The sequence below is a fragment of the Phalaenopsis equestris genome, unplaced genomic scaffold (genome assembly GCF_001263595.1).
Source record: "Phalaenopsis equestris unplaced genomic scaffold, ASM126359v1 Scaffold000347, whole genome shotgun sequence".
NCBI classification, from domain to species: domain Eukaryota; kingdom Viridiplantae; phylum Streptophyta; class Magnoliopsida; order Asparagales; family Orchidaceae; genus Phalaenopsis; species Phalaenopsis equestris.
In genome coordinates, this window is record NW_018164789.1 from 372,167 (window position 1) to 389,970 (window position 17,804).

The 17,804-nt window shown below is 36.7% G+C and overlaps 1 protein-coding gene across 2 annotated transcripts in view; it reads left to right on the top strand.

The window, feature by feature from the left end:
- LOC110026014 (LMBR1 domain-containing protein 2 homolog A-like) overlaps nucleotides 1–17,758 on the top strand; it is a 57,700-nt gene extending 39,942 nt beyond the window's left edge. For both annotated transcript variants that reach the window (XM_020726753.1, XM_020726754.1), the window contains 8 exons: nucleotides 2,956–3,036; nucleotides 5,622–5,686; nucleotides 5,806–5,981; nucleotides 7,593–7,723; nucleotides 7,796–7,883; nucleotides 15,502–15,718; nucleotides 16,017–16,120; nucleotides 16,976–17,758. In XM_020726753.1, the coding sequence (XP_020582412.1) occupies nucleotides 2,956–3,036; nucleotides 5,622–5,686; nucleotides 5,806–5,981; nucleotides 7,593–7,723; nucleotides 7,796–7,883; nucleotides 15,502–15,718; nucleotides 16,017–16,120; nucleotides 16,976–17,491 (1,378 nt within the window). In that variant the 3' untranslated portion in view covers nucleotides 17,492–17,758. The remainder of the gene's footprint in view (nucleotides 1–2,955; nucleotides 3,037–5,621; nucleotides 5,687–5,805; nucleotides 5,982–7,592; nucleotides 7,724–7,795; nucleotides 7,884–15,501; nucleotides 15,719–16,016; nucleotides 16,121–16,975) is intronic.
- Nucleotides 17,759–17,804: the final 46 nt, after the last annotated feature.

Consider the following 17,804-nt stretch of genomic DNA (forward strand, 5'->3'; position numbering starts at 1 on the left):
GGTCTGTTGTGGGAAAGATTCTGGAGGAGGGCCTTATTCAGGAAAAACTCTAGAGGAGGTTGATGCATCAATGTCAACAACTTCGACAAATGCATTGAAACACATCATGATGCATTTTGTCAAGAAACAACTAAAGCATATGGTTTTTGCATATGCAATTTCTTGCATCTTTCTTTCGATTCGACGGGAAAGCGCTGCAACATCAGGAAAAAAAAAAACTTCCATTATAAAGAAGGAAACTAAGGGCAACACGAAAAGAGGCACCCGCACTAAATAAACTACTGCATTGACTGCATAGACCATATTTGGGCACTCTCCCTGTCTGGTAATATATCCACCCAACGCCCTCACTATTGCAAATGGAAGCCAGAGCAGCGGTGCCAAATAAGTAACTTAGGGAATCAGGCAAGCCGTATTGCTGGAAACCAGAAAGCCGAACTATTGCAAGAAAGAAGTGCCAAAGAATAGCGGGAATGACCTGCAGAAAAGGCGGCTAGACAGTTGCACCTCCAGGGAAAACTGCACCTACAACAACAAGGACCTGTAGAAAATTAGAGAAGCCGAACAGCTGGAAACCAAAAAGCTGGTAGTCGAACTGCTGGAAACCAGAAAGCCGAACTATTATAGGGAACATATGCCAAAGAATAGCGGGAATGACCTGCAGGAAAGGCGGTGAGACAACAACCCCTCCAACAGCAAGGATTTGCAGAAAATCTAGGAAGCTGAACTATTGGAAATTAGTAGGCCGGACTGCCGCTTGTAACAAACGTAATAAAAAACAACGGGAAGGATGATAGGGAAAAAGGGATCCTCCTTTCTTATTTCTGGTGGCTGAAATGTGGAGGGAAGACGACTGAGAAAATAGTTCCCCCTTTTCAAGATTTCTCTTATTGGAAGGTCTGTTGTAAGAAAGATTCTGAAACATGGCTGCTGCACGAAACAACTTGATATGGCAACACTTCTTCTGATGATGAAATTGTATTACTCGATGAAGCCACTTGAGTCAAAGCATTTGCAACATCCTCAATCAATTGATCCATAAATACAATCATCAAAAGCACATCTTGGTGATGAAGAACTATCAACATCAATCTTGGGGTGGTACGGATTATTGGGCTCTGTGATTTTCTGCCTCACTGGTTTATTTGATTCAATCTCATGCAAGTTTGCCTCATTCCATCCACACAATTACTCATCTTCGAAAGCAGTAACCCATTTCAATAGATTATAGACGCACACCTCAGAAAAATTGCTCCTTCAAGTTCGATGCAAAGCTTGCTCCTTCAAACTCTTGGTCAAACCGTTGAAGACGATGCTTGACGCCTCGAACTCTCGAACACTAATGTCTATGCTGCTTCCGTTCAAACTCTAGCTTGACATCGAATTGTCAAAGGTGATGATCGATCACCTCAAACTCTCAAACAACAGTGTCTACTATTTCTCTTCGAACTATATGTCGAAGGCCAACTTTCGAAGAAGTTGCTCTGGTGCCTCGAACTGTTGAAGATGATGGCACCTCAAACCCTGGAACACGTTCTCTACTCTTGTGCTCCTTCGAAGTCTAAATTTTCAATCAAACCTTTTTATTTCTCTCGTTGTCGTTGAACTGGACTGCTTTGCTTCAGCTCCTAAAAACGCGCTTCACAAATGCAACTGAATTGAGCTATAGCGGAGCGGCAGGATTCAAACTTCATCCAATCAAGATGAAGGCCACTCAAACTTGGAAGAGGCTTTGGAAAGCCTTGAAAACCTTAGTTCAAAGATGAAAGGTGGAGAACCAAAACCGCTTTCGAACCCGTTATACGTAGTTCGTGGCCGAAGTTATGGGATCCTCGCGAGTAAGGAGGCGATGTTCAAAATTACATGCAGGGATCTCTTCGAACGATGAGTGCCTGGACGGAGAGGAGTCCCTCCCTTTTCGTGAGGATGATGGAAGAAAGGGAGTTTGAATGGCTTTGGATGGAGGACTGGTGGTTGGGGTACAGAGTTTGTCTTTGATACCATGTTGAAATTCAAACTATTGCGGAATAATGTGAAATTATTTTATTGATATTATAAGGGGTATAAATCACCCTTACATGAATCTTAAATTAGGAATACAATAAAAAATAAATAATATGAAAGGAAAAAATTATTACCTAATATTTCTAATTAATTAATTTATATTAACTATTTGGAGATAAAAGAAATTACATAAAATATGAAAGCCTAAAATAGGAAAGGAAATAACTCATAATCCAAGGAAATGAATATAAATTAGGAAAGAAAATAATTCACAATCTAATGAAATAATTTATTCCACAACTTCTCACGAGAATAAATTATTTCTTAATATGACCTCTAACACATGGGGTGTAGCTTCTGTAGAGTGTCTTGGCGTTGTCAAAATTTTAAATTTGGATTTATTTCAATATATTTTATGGAGTTTTATAACTAATTATAGCATGATACCAAACCTCAATCTTTCTCATTTAGGCTTGGGATTGAAATGCATTAATTGACATAATAATAATATTAATAATGATGATGATGGTAGTGGTGGTGGCGGTGGTGAAGACATGGTTGGTCACATAGAGGGGCCCATCAATCAAAGTTAACATTCCAAGATAATTCAAGTGCCACAAATGGTCTCTAGCCTGGTCACATTAACAATACTAATGATGCTTATAGCCGCAGGATAAGTTGACTCAAAAAATAAGTGAACTAAAGGTAAAACCAAGTATAGGGGTGGAAAGTTGCAATGAGGCATGTAGTTAATGTGTTTGCTTTAATGGTTAAGAATAGTCAGAAACAGCTGTTTTTAAGGATGGTGAAAATGGTTCTATGATTTTTAAATTGATTTTTTTTTTTGTAGAAATCTTTTGGCAGTATGGAAATTTGGCTTAACTTCATCTAATTGAAGTTTATGCTCACTGTAAATAGTCTTGCTCATCTTGTTTTGAAAACTTTTTGCAGTGAATATCTGACTTATGTTATGGAGGCCATTGAATTGGAAGACACTATAAAGAATTTTGACTGTCGTGATTCATCTGGATGGTTAGTTTGCCGTTAATTCTCTCCTTCATTATTTTTTTAGGATGTTTGCATTATTTTCAAAGAATTTTTTTTTTATTTTATGGTGTATTTTGTTTTCAACTAAAATATGTCTACATTGCATAAATAGATGTGGGTGTTGTTGAATGCTTTTAGCCTTATTGTCTTTGCAAGTTTACCATGAATGCCAACCAATCCCATCTACTATGTCCCTCTCCCACGACCTCATTTTTCCAGTCTCTAATTTTATATTCATAAAAAGGTTTAGAATTTTGTTCTTATTCAAAACTAAATGATAGAATTCTGTACCTCAAGAATTCCTTCAAATGGATTTCATGCATTCCTTTTCACTAGAAGAAAAGAAAGCTCCATGCCAACCTTTTCGTGTGATGTCAGTTAAGTTGAAGTTATTGCACCATTGTCTCAGCAAATTATCTGCTTTAAAATTCAAGGCGTGGAATCTGCTAGAGATGACGGGGTCTTTGACAAGATAGTTATTTTTATTTTGTTTTATTTATTTTATTTTATTTTATTTTTAGGGAAATTTAGATACGTAGCACCCAATTCTTATGCATTTACTTATTTCACACCCAAACTCTGATTTTTAGAAAACCATCACCCTACCTATGTATGAAATTGTGGATTTCACCTTTGGAGAGCAGTTAAATGGGTTACATTGGGTGCTTGGTTTGTAAAAAATGAGAGTTTGGGTGTGAGATAAGTAAATGTATTAGAATTGGGTGTTGTGTATGTTATTTCCCTTTTTTTATTTGGAGTTCTATATTCAAGTCATTAAAGATATGTATACTAGAGCTATTACTTGTGTTCAAACAGAAGGAGGATTGACCTAATATTTTTCTATTTCTGTTGGATTACATCAGGGATTGACTTTAAGCCCATTTCTTTTTTGCTTTAGTTATGGATGGTCTTACTGGACATTTACAGGAGGATGTACCTTGGTGTATGGTTTTTGCGGATGATATCCTTCTGTTGGATAAGACGAGAGAGAAAACTCAGGAAAAACTTGAATTGTGGAGGTCTACATTGGAGTCTAAAGGCCTTCGTTTGAGTAGAACTATAACTAAATACAATGAATTTAATTTTAGTAGTAGTAGTTCTAGTGACAAAATTGTAACTATGGGTGATCAAATAATTAAAAGGTGTGAACTCTTTAGATATTTAGGGTATATTGTTCAGAGTGATGGAGATATAGATGGGGATGTTATTAGTAGAATTCAAGTTGGTTGGTTGAAGTGGAGGAATGCTTCAGGCCTATTGTGTGATAGAAAAGTATCGCTTAGATTGAAAGGAAAATTTTATAAGGTGGTGGTGAAACCTGCAATGCTCTATGACACTGAATGTTGGCCTTTAAAAGAGAAGCATAAAACTAAGTTAAATGTTGCTGAGATGAGAATGATTTGGTGGATGAGTGGCTTTACACTTAGAGGCAAAATGTGAAATGAATATATCCGTGCTAGGGTTGGTGTAGCTTCAGTGACGGACAAAATTAGAGAGAGTCGTCTTAGATGGTTTGGTCACATTAAACGTCGACCATCTGATTATCCGATTAGAAGAGTAGATGTTTTAGATTCGATTTATGTTAAGAAAGACAGAGGTACACCTAGGAAGTCTTGGGCATATTGTATAAAAATGTTCTTAATTTATTAGAATTAGATGAAAATATGACACTAAATAGAACGCAATGGAGAAAAAAGATTTAGGTAGCCGACCCCACTTAGTGGGATAAATATTTTGTTATTGTTGTTGTTGCTGGAGTTCTCTTATTCATTGCATGTAATAACTAGTGTTGTCGTGGAGCATGACATAGAAAGAGTGGAAAATAAATTGTGGGAGAGGGACAACAACGTCAGTGTATGAGTTTGGTTAGCTGTGGCTGAGGGAACAAAGACAATACAAATCTTTCAATGCCATTTTTGTAAATAGAATAAGATGTCCTTTGTTTTAAAGTATCATTGTTCCATGCAGCTTGCTATTTGTTTTACTAAGAAAAGCTAAAATAAATGTTAAAACTACATCCTAATTTCTAGTTTTTTCAACAGAATCCCATCTGGATGTTGTCTTTTCATTTAAGATTCACATCTCAATAATTTTTTTATTTTTCCCTAATCTGGCTGAGTAATAAGCTATCATGTACAGTTAAGTTTACTTTATACTTGATAGTGTAAATTTTGTGAAACTTTTGTTTATTGTATGTAATATACGTGACTATAAAAGTCTTGCACTTTAGATTATTAAAATATTGATTAGGAGTTTAGGTGGTTTATTTCTAAGGGTTTAGGTGTTTAAGGAAATTAAGGATTTAAGGATTAAAGATAATGGATTAGCGTTTAGGGGTTACTGGGTAGATATTCAGGGGATATAAGTGTTACAGATAATGGATACTAAAGCAATGATCTGTTATGCTTTGATGGGGGAAAAAAAAAAATACATTTTTGAATCACTTTTCTTCCCACTTGAACGTGTATTATTAGCTCTCAAAAGTTAGCTTTGCATGGCTGTTTGAAATGTTTTTTATCCAGATTATACTTTGATATTGTTATTGAATAAGCTTCGCTGGATGCCCACAGGAAATATATTTCAAGTTTTAGAGGAAGTCGGACTGGCAGGTTTGGATCCTTTCTGGATACAATGGGTAAACTTCTTAATCAGTTTTGAATTCGGTATCTTGGCTTATATAACGTGTTTTCATGGTTGGGTCACAAGCTGCTGAATTATACTGAAATTGATAAAAAAAACCATCTGTATTTGTAGAATTTGTGTGGCGCTGCATTCTCCACAAACAACTTAAAAAATGCACAGCTGTTTTACTTGGTTGCATGTCAGTCGCCATCCTGTTAGCTGAAGCTACGCTTTTGCCGAGCGGGGTTGATTTGTCTCTTTTTTCCATTCTTATAAATGCAGTTGGGAAACAGGAAATGCTTTCTCAGGTAAATGCTTGAATGGATAGCCAGGGCTGTTGATTTTTCATCAATGCTGGCACATTTGGAGTTTTTTTTTGCCTAAATATTTTCATCTCATTTTTTAGCTATTATATGTCTCAAGGCAAGTTCATATATTTTTTCATATTCAATTTTTTTTGAGGAACTTGTTTTAGATGATGTTTCTCACTTGCATCAACTCTCTTTAGAAGTTTGTTTGTTGTATTTTTTATTTTCATGGTTGCTCCTATCTGAAACAGAATGCTTTGAGGTTATTTTAAGTTGTCCAATCAAACTCAATTTATTGTGATGGCTGTCACAAACAGGGATTAATGATGGACATTATGACATTGGATACACTTAAAATATGAATGAATTGATGTTAACTTGATCAATGTCATATTCTGCTTCAATTGGTTAAATTTGGCCACCCATTTTGTGCATATCATTCTTCTTCTAAGTGGTTGCTTTCCATTTGTTTCTGAACTGGGGAACACTCTTAAAGCGCAATTCACAGAATATCAGTTCAGACATGAATTTGTAACTGATCTTTTTTCCTTACGAACACATTTTCAACTGGTTTGCAATACCTGTTTGGCTTGTTGAGCCCTTGAGAGAGCTGTTCAGTTGACTTCTCTTAGTTTAGATGCATTGTTTGAACTCTGTTTTTTGCTCTTTTTATACTATGCATCCTTTGTTTTCCAGGTGGAAGTAAATTGGAAAAGCATTCACATATGCTAAATTTTTTAGGTATTGCCTTTACTCCCTGTGCCAGTAAATGTAACAGACCAACCTCTCTCCCATCAAGATATTTTCTGCTTTGATTTAATGGCCTTATGGTTTTATCCCATTGGTATAACTTCTCAAAGGGCCGGTCATCCCAAAAGCGCTCTCATGTGAACTTGCGTAACTTTGAAGTTTTTGATGAAATTCTAACCGCTGCATTAGAAAACATCTCAATGTTAAGAGTTTTGTTTTATTTTATTGAAGGTGTTTCACAATCTCCCTCATTTAAGCAACTCAAGTTTTTGTTTGTTATCTTAACCCATAATCATCCATCAAGAAGATATGATTCTAGAGGTGGTTCCTCTAGATTCAAGAGGTGGCCCCCACCATATAGCAATTGCTATCCATTTAGTGTTTAGGAGGTGGTTCGCATAGCGTACCACTTTGTTTTATAGTACACTTAATTCCCATTTTCAGGTTGGTGTAACACTGTTGCCATTTACAATATTTCAAACTCTCAATCATCAAGTTGTCGTCCGCTTTGGCCTGAGGACCTCATGGTTTTATCGTGTTAGTGTAAACTTCTCAAGATGTCATACATTCGAAGAGTGTTCCATATAAGCATGCTTAATGTTCGAATTTTTTATGAAACTCCAACCGTTACACAAAAAAGTGCCTGGATGTTTAAGAATTTGGCTATATTTTATTTAAGGGGTTTCACAGTAAATATAATTATAATTTCCGTTCCGGCAATGTCAATCCTGAGTGTACATTTTATGTTTCAAGTTTGTGCTTTAAATATTAATGCTTGACTAATGAGGGTCCTCTTCTGTACTGACTTTGAAATCATTTTATTTCAGTTTTGATCAATGATGATGATATATGCTTTTACAGATTGCGGCATTTATTCCTCTTATGTATATGTGTATTTGCACATACTATTCGTTGTTCAAGATTGGAATGCTCATGTTTTATTCATTTACACCAAGACAAACAAGTTCAGTCAGCTTGCTTATGATATGCTCGTAAGTCTCTTCAAACTCTTATTCGTCAAATATATGGAACTGCTCATTTATGGTCTATTTTCTCCGTGGCAGAATGGTTGCACGTTATGCACCTCCAATTTCTTATAATTTTCTGAATCTTATACGTCTTGATGTTGATGAAAAAACTGTTTTTGAAAAGGTACGTATCCTTGATCTTCCTTTGTTTAACGTATTTAAACTTTGGCTTAATTTGTTGGTGATGCTTGCAGCTGATGTTAAACGATATCTTTTCCTTATTCTTCTTTTCTAGTTATACTCCACTTCATTGATATTTTAATTACATGTGCAACTAACTACTTTAAGAAACCTGTTTGATGAAGAAGGCACGATTAGCCTTTGAAATAGTGCATAGTTTGATTTTATCCCCAGCTAATAATTTTATGATAACTTTTTAGCACTGTCGGCCATTTTAATTTTGGTTTTAAAAAATATAGGAAAATATGAAAATAGTTTTGATATGAATATGATTTTTGGAAGTAACATTTTGATTTAAAAAAATAGGTGAGACCAAACAATTCTCATATTTTGGATAGTTTAGATGACTAAGCACGATACCACAAGTAATATACTTATCCCGAAGAATAAACATATCACTTGTAGTAGGCTCAATCACCTAAATTAAAGAATTTGTGACATCCGTTTGGTCTGCGAAATATTTTATATGAGGCCAACAAGTTTTCCTACCTAATATAAAGATTAGACAGAGTTTATTTTACCTAGGTTCCAAGTTTCCTATAGAGGCAAGCCTCTATAGTTAATTACATCTTAAATGACCGGGGTCACTTAAGAAAACTCTCCATTAAAATCAGTGGTTTTACTTTCTAGATTTCAAATTTTAGGTTTCCAAGATTGAATATAAGAAAATCAAATGAGAATGACTCAAATAAGAACAATTATTTTAAGGAATCTAAATGAGCGAAGAGTAGGGGATATAACTGATATGGGGAGAACTCTGGTGACCTCCCAACTATCCTATTGTTTGACTTTATGTTTTTTGAAATGATCTTATTTAATGTTTAATCCTGCAATTTATTTAAAATTTAGTACTTATGTTCGTAAGTCTAAAAAGATAGGAGGATTTACAACGTACCGTACGATAACGTCGTAATCCTATGGTGTTAGGACTTATAATTGCACAACAGGGTTATGCAAGAGCCTAAAAGTGATATGTGAGAGTTTACGTTGCGCTAAACAAACCATCTCGAACTCCTACGGGTCCTTATTTAAACTAAGGAAAGTGTTCGGTGATGTAAAAGTGTTTTGATGTTAATAATCCACCTTGAAGTTGTTCCTCATCGTGCTGCCCACAGTATTCGCTCCAAAACTCTTCGTAGTAGCACCTCCAAGTTTGATATTAATTCCTATGTAACCACTAGGTTTTCCTAAACTAAGGTATAGTGTGTATCAAAGTAACAAAACATGAAGTATAAAAGAAAAGAACAATATAATGTACAGTAAAGAGAAAGAACAATATAACATGCTGAAAGAATAGTATAATGTACTAGGAAAAACAGTATAACATGCTAGAATAGTAATACAACATGCTAGTAAATAAAAATGTTGCAATGTAAATCACACCTGTAAATTTGGGAAGTCTGCTGCTCCTTTAAACTAGCTATTATTCACTGTATAAATAAAATAAACGTTGCTTAGAAAATTCGAGAAAATTGACAAATAAATCCATGACGAAAAACTCGGGAAAATCGACGAGTAGTAATTTAAATAAAACTATCAAAACCTCGGGAAAATCCCGGAGAAAAGAGACCACTAGTGCTTTGTCCAAAATCCAATAAAACATATGAAAAAGTCCGAAAAGAGGGGACCGCAAGCATTCGGGTCGGGGCTAGGCTCAAATATATATTTGTACTCAAGGGACGTCGAACGCTACTCGGCCACCCGAATGTATAAAGTCCGCCACTCCACAAGAAGAATATCCTGTTGAATTTAACTTAAGAGGGTACTCCTTGGCCCAGAATTGGTAATCAACAGGTGGATAACTAAGTTGTGATATATATTTAAAATTTATTATTTTTGGCATGCATATGAATTTCAGGCATACAAAAGGAAAGTTGTATCAATTTTTGTAGTGAAAATATTTTATAAATCATTTTATCTGTTCTTATCAGTTTTAAGAAAAAAATAGTTGCTCACGACTCGATTACACCATCGGACATAGGACTACCAACAACCTAAGAAGGTACGGGTCCTCCTCTAGTCTTATGTCGGTGAATGATACTTTCATCCTATAGTTCATCAGGTCTCAGAATTGAGTCCTGGTGTTGCAGAATGAGCTGCTCTACCACCAGCGTGCCTTTATCATCATCGCCCAACGCCCCAAAACAAAACCGACCTACTTGCGACCTTGCTTAATGGTTTCACATATAGCAAAAGGTTATACACGAGCATTTATGTATCAGACATAAGCACAAAAAATCGAACCAAGAAGCAAGAAAAAAAAAAGAATAAAAATGGGGATGAGAGAGAGGAGGAATCGATCCACCCAAAAGATCGGAAGGGTAAAGGATGAAGCAATCCTCAAAACTGTATAAAAAAGATCTAAAGATAGAGCCCAAGATCCTTGAATCAACCCAAGAAGGATATAATTTTCTCAAATGTTATTAATTTGATCAACCTAAGACGGGTATCATTTCCAGACATTTAACATATCGTTCCTTGCAAAAGAGCATTTTGAATTCTCTTAAACGTCACGAATTGACAAATTTTATTTTACCAACATCGAAATACTCAATTTCACATTAAATTAGAAAGAATTCCCAGGCCACTTAACCTCACTTCTTTCAAAGGATTGCACATAACCACTCATGGCCAGGGCAACAAGGAGAACCACCCAAAATAGGCTAACGGGTAGGGGTAATAGGAGGAGCCCGTCCAGGTTCAACTCACTGGTCAAGGTACCAAAGAGAGACAAAAATCATAGAGAGGGAATCATCCATCAAGCTTACGGGCAAAGACACCAAGGAGCACCAACCGAACCCAAGTTAAGACTACAATAGGATCACAGATAGACACAATATACAAAGGTCAACTCTGCCCCGAAATAACACATTTAGCCAAATATTCATTACCCAATCAACAGGAAACATTTAAATAGAACAGAATGATATTATAAGAAATGTTCATAGCCAGGAACATCCAATGGAGAGTCAACGAATCCGGAACATGGAGATTCACAGCCAGGGACAGCCAAGGGGAGCAACACAGAACACCAAAAATCCAATAAAATCATCCTCATATGTTTCAAACAAAGGCATCCATAATTAAGAGCCAAAACTGAACCGCAAAATAGACTTCTTGAAGTATTAAAACAGGCTCCAACATATATCTGAACAGAGAAAATATCAAGAGATAAAACCAAACATCTGAAATTAAGTTCTTCAATGTCTAAACAGATTCCAGCACCCTTTGAATAGGGGCAGCAAAGAACAATCTAACAGGACAAAAGGGAAAACAACTAGGATGCTTACGGGTAAAGGGCAGCAGCCCAAAAACCACTAAACAGACTCACAACAAAGAACAAAGCCAGGAATGGCCACTTTTGTTATACATAAGAGAGTGAATGGACAAACTACCATAAATCATTAGGACCGAACCCACTTTCATCATATAAGACATGACAACGCTCACATTAAACATTCTCACATAGAGATAGATATTGCAATTCATGAATTTTTTGGATGACAAACTTGATTACCCATAAAAAATTTCATGAGGAACATTACACGAAGAACTTCCAACCAAGTCGGGCCCAACAAAGAGCTAATTTTAGCCCACCGAAAAGGACTAAATAAGGAAGGAATTTCAGCAAACATAAATCACCAAAAGGAGCCCAAACTGAGCCCACCAAAGGGGCAAACCGACCCCAACATAGGGGCAAACCAAGCCCAACACGGGCAAACCAAGCCCAAGGAATGGTCCAAACAGTAAGAGATTTCAGCCAACATAAATCACCAAAAGGAGCCCAAACCAAGCCCACTAAAGTTGCAAACCAAGCCCAGCACAGGGGCAAACCAGAATAAATTTTTTTTTAGTTCAACTAAACCTAGCAAAAGAGAATCCATAACAGATATATTTTTGAGTTGAACCAATTCCCTTTCTTAAATCAAATTAAACCCCTTATAAAGGCTAGTGACAAGAATATAATTTAAGTCAAAACCGCACCCACTTAATGGAGAAAACATATCAGTATTTCCAACATGAATTTGACCCAAAAGAGTCAAAGCCGCACCCAATGAATGGGCCAAAACAAAATATAACTTCCAACTAATCATTTAATCCAAAAAGAAACCAAAATTAAGTCTACCAGATGGGTCAAAACAAAAATATACTTTCTAGCCAACGTTTAATCCAAAAAGAAGCTAAAACCGAACCCAACCATATGGGGAAAACAGGGGAAAATTTCAGCAAGGATCCATCTCAAAAGAGTCAAAACCGAACCCAACAAATGGGTCTTTCCTGCATAAGTTCAGTCCCAAAAGATCCAAACAGAGCCCACCAAATAGGCTAAAAACAGAGAAAATTTTCCAATAAGGCTCCAACATGTCATCCAGCTTTGAAACTAATATTAACATTCACTTGGATGAGCATAAAAAAAAATTTCAGCCTTGTATTTTCCAATATTCATTTCAAACATGAATAGTAATAATGAAGAGCTTTGATAATCCATTGTAACATGCATTTCTAGAGGGGCAAATTTCATTTCAAAACCACCATTATGATACTTCCAAATATCTCAAGCAAGAAGAACAAAAGCAGCCCATTCATATTATATTGTAATGTTTATAAGAATTATTTCATGCTTTAAATCTTAAAACAAGCCCAAGTCTTGCTTTCACATGCTTTTCAATAAGGGCAGCAACAATTATTTCATCAGCATGTATTTCAAATAAGTAAATGACAACACAAGAAATCTGAAAAATTAAATTTCTACCCAACATGCAATTTGAACAAAGAAAATAGCCACAATGAGCCAACACTAAGCCCCAAACTGAGAATAAATTTAAACTTTTCTTTTCTCAAGTAATTTCATTGTGCAAGCTTCCCTAGCATCCTTCACATTTTTCAGAAAATGTATTTTTAATTTATGCATTTCACTCATATGTTTCAGCTCCCCAATTCTATAACCATTCTCATTCCTAACATTAAACTCAAGGCATGAGAATCAAATATTTCCTTTGAATACTTGCGGAAAGAAGGAGGAAGAAGATTACCTCTTGATGTAGATTCAATAGTAAACTCAAGAACCAGCCTAAGAAGATAAAATCAGCAAAAAAAAACTCCCTTAGGAACCTTGATGCAAAAGCACAAGTCTCCTAAAAGCCTTAAGAATACAACAGTAAATGTGCACGACTAATAAAGATCCAACAATAAGCAACCAAGGATGCAGCTACTTTTTCTCCTCCCTTTCAGACTTTACCCAAGAGAAAACAAAAATTCCAGAAATATTTCAAGCACACAGGATGAATAAAAAAAATGGCAGCACCTCCCCTTCTCAGAATTTTTTGGCCAACCCTATACCTCCCCAAAGTGGGGTTTTTTTATAGCAAAGAAAGGAGAGTGGAGAAGCCACCTACCAGCCTCACTGGTGTCCGAATCAAGTAAAGGGAGAAGAAAAAATGCATTTAGGGAGGAGGAAATGCAGCTTAGGGCAGAGGAAGAGTCGGCTAGATGGAGCTTCATCGTTGGAAAGCCGCTCGGTCAAGCGGAGCTCGAGGAGGCGAGCCGCGTGCGCGAATGGTAGGGGAGACGCGGGAGGGGAAGAGTCGGCAGGGGAGACGCGGCTGCGATCGAGCCGTGCCTGGGAAATGAGTTGCGGAAGCTAGGGCACGCCCAAGCGGCTCTCGGTCCTTCGAGACTGGAAGGAATGTCAGTCATAAAGAATGAAATACAACTAGACTCCGGGTTGTGAGAACATCGTGCCTGTTGCGATTGTGTGGCTTTTCCGCATGGTTGGAGACCCCCTCTGAACAAAAAGTAGGGTGGTGTAGGAGAACCTCAACTCCCTAATGCAAGAGAGAGCTTTTAGGGTGCGTTTCGTCTTTGTCAGGAAGAAAGGAGTGTATCCATACCCATACCGAAGAGATCTTGGGAAGGCATCTCTCTCGATTGAGTAGTTGTAATACCAAAGACCCAATCGGGTCATGACAGCTGGGGGTAGTCGATCGATTCTCCAAGATAGCAGGCTTCAATTCGCGATCACGAATGATGCAACGGAGCCGGGTGGATGCCAAACCTGCCCTGCCGTAGTCGGTTTCGCAGCAGGGAAGAAGACGGCGCATAGTTCCGGTGACAGTTTCTGAAACCGGGGGGGCTTCTCTCCTGGACTGAAGGCGGCATATCTTTGTGGGGCGAATAGGCTGAGTCGTCTTCTTGTTAGCTTGATGGCTGTGACGAAAGAGCCGACAACATTTCCTTCGATTCATCAAACCACAACACTTGATTTTGTCTGCTTGCACCGTTCGAGGCAGAGGAATGTCGCATGTGCGACTGGAGGAAAGTCGTGTGTGGGTAAGGGTCAAATAGGATTTAGGATTATAAATTAGTTTATAATTAGTGATATAATTATAAAAATACCAAATATTTTGAAAATTAAAATTTGATCTGTCTCTTTTATTCGTGCGTCATAACATAACAAAATTGGTGTCTATTTTAGGTAATTCTGACGTTTCGGACCCGCTGGCGTGGTCCGTTTCGTCGTCGGATATCGTTTTGACAAATTTGTCGATTTGCGTGTGATTTTCTCTGTCGGAAATTATGACAATATGAGTGTCTTTTCCTACTAAAATTGGTGTCCCGGATGTGTTGGCATAGTCCATTTCGTCATCGGATGTCATCCGGAGAAGTTAGCATTTTCACCCATCCTTTAAGCTCAATTTTAGTTCGATCTTGTACATCGTAGTGAATTTTATGCATTTTGTGTGTGTATGTGACGATAAAGTCTTGTGGAGGTTTTCCTAGGGTTTGAAATCCTATTGAGAACTTTTCTCTGAGTCTCCATACAATAGCCCTTAACCGCTCGTCCATAAGACGTTAGTTTTGAGGCCATAAATGCTAGACATTACTGGAAAATAGGAAGTGGCTGAAATTTCTAAAAAGGGTGGGTCCCAATTCTAGTCTTCTAAGATAGTCAATAGGAACTCCTAGAGTTAATGACCTCAAAATGAGGTCAATAAGCACTTGCAGCGGTAAGTTGCGCTTCATTTGTTTTTTTGGTTTTTTCTTCATCGGAATTTCTTGCTCATCCATTCTGGTTACTTTACATGAACAGGAATAATTGCTTGACTACTGGTTTTATTTAAGAATGGCTTTTGTCGTTTAACACTTCAAGATCTGGAATTTAGCTCTAGAGTCCTTTTCTGAGTCTAAATTTATTGTTTTTTGTTTCCATATGTTGATTTCTATTTTGATGTTGATGTTTATTTAATTATCCAGTGAGGATTTCATCGTTGGTTTTTGGAAGGCAAATTTTATCAAAAAAATGAAAGGAATGGTTCATTTTATTTTTCTTGAGACGATTGCCTTATCATTCTCTTATTTGCATAAAAATGTTTATAGATAGGGAGATGCAGTGAGAATGAAATTGATTCAGGTATCTATTGTATTTTATTGTGTCCTAGTTATGGTAGGGATGGTTAAATCTGATGTTGCAAAAAGAGGATTCTAACTATTACATATTGCGCTGTGTAAAATTTTGAAATTATTCATGTGTAATATGATTGCCATCCGAAACTATGATGCAGAGAATGGGCAATATTGATGATGCGGTCCCTTTCTTTGGTGAAGGTTTTAATAAAATATATCCTCTTATTATGGTTATTTATACGGCTCTGGTTGGTAGCAACTTTTTTGGTCGAGTAATCGGCTTCCTTGGGAGCTGGAAAAGGTTTATATTTCAGAATGAAGAAGCTGCTGACATGACTGGATTTGATTCATCTGGGATTATGATCCTACAAAAAGGCAAGTGCGTCAATTTTTGTGTTTCTCAACTGTTTCATACCCTCACCGACTCCATTCCATCTGACCCCCAATCAAAAAATTATATAAAAATCAAAATCTTCTTTTGTTTTCATCCAAATCATATGTTACTGCACATTCTCAGTTTTGTACATGGATTTTACAATTATATTGTTAACCTACCTGACAGCCAACCTTCAAAGTTTGTTATCTGGGTTGATCTGAATTTGTGGCGTTCTTAAATATTCAGTGGTTATTTAAGCAGAGCAGATGATTTCTGAGGCCGCTCTTTTCCATGCAGAGCGTTCGTGGCTTGAGCAAGGTCATAAACTTGGGGAGCAAGTCATACCATTAGCAAGAAATTTCAATAATGCAAGTTTGGATCTTGAATGTAGCTTGTCGCAGGTATTCCTTCCTTCCAGTTTCAATTGTTTTGATGATGGTAATTTTTTTCATTTAGATTTTTGGCAGATTTTATGCCTTTTGGGGTCGTGTTGGATTTCATTGATCCTGCAGCCAGTCAGTGAAGCCATATTCATTATCTGGATGAATATGGGCCGTCATAGTGATTGTTGGCGTCTGTTAAGCCATATTCACAATCACAATATGTCGAGGCTTCTTGCTATCTATGTAATATTCATTACATACATAGCACACTCAAATCCTTAATTTCATGTCAAAAATAGCACTATTATCACTTTTTAAATGTGAAATCCACTTTTTTCATGCATAAGTTTAAAGCACCAAAATGCTATGTATGTAAATATCAAGATGTGAGATATGTAAATACATAAGAATTTTGTGCTATATATGTAAATTTCCTTTATTTTTATGGTTTTAAAGATTAATAAAAGCCAAATAAAAGTCACTAATTTGGAATCTTATATTTATATGTATTGCATGAACTGTAAGAAGTCTTTGTAATCCTTGCTTGGTTAGACCTTATGCATTTTTTATTGTGGCATTTATTACATACATTCCACACACTTTTTGTATATTTACATATCTAACATCAAATCATTGATACTTACTTGCATATCACTCAAATCCTTAACGTCACATCAAAAATATCGCAATCACTATCTTTTAAAAGTGATATGTATTTTTTCACGCATATGTTTATGACACTAAGGTATTATTAGTATAAATATCAGACTTTGGGTGTTAAATATGTAAATACATAAGAAATGTGTGCTGCATGTGTAAATTTCCCTTTTTTATTTTATTTTTGTGAGCCGCTGATGATCGGTTACTGTGTAGGATAAGGGCACCAGGGAGATGATAGTTGCTGCAAATCTTCCCAATGAAGTTCCCAAACGGAATTTCCTACATCAGAAAGAAAATAACCAATCCTATGGTCGAGAAGCTATAGCCAATAAATACGCAGCTTTAAGGGAAAAGCTGGGCAGGCAGCCATCCTTCGCAAGATCATCAAAAGAGAAGGGTGTGCCGTCAACTTCAGTCTCATTGCTCAACCCGGATGACAACCATAACCATTCTGATGAAAACACAGTTGCATCCGGAATTTCCTCCAAGTGGGCATCAATGAAATCTAGTTTTCAAAATCTTAAAGCTAATATAGGAGCAAAGAAGTTCAAGTTCCTCCCCCTTCGACAGATTCAGGGAACTTCGCTTCATTCCCCTACCTCCTCGTCCGAGTGCCTAGATGAAATATTTTGGAGGATCAAAGAGCGGCCGAGTAGAGATCAAAATGACGATTTTAGCTACGAAGATGGTGATGGTTTGGAAATTATGGGGTCACGGCCTAGCAGATAGTATACTTCGCATGTCCTTGATCGGCAGGACGGGATGCTATGTAGTTTATGAACCAGTTTCATCAACAGACAATTAGACTGGGTTTGCCTTGATTTGCCAAAAGAATGACTACAGCATTTTCCACAATGATTCTTTAGAGGAACAGTTTTGGACACAGGGCTTGGGATTTCCAGCAAAAAGGGTGTCAAGTGGCTATCTATTTTACAACACTTATTTTTGTTCACATTACTGATCAATTTTCAATGAGACATAATATATTGTAAATTCTTAGTTCTCCTATATATATATATATATATATATATATATATATGCA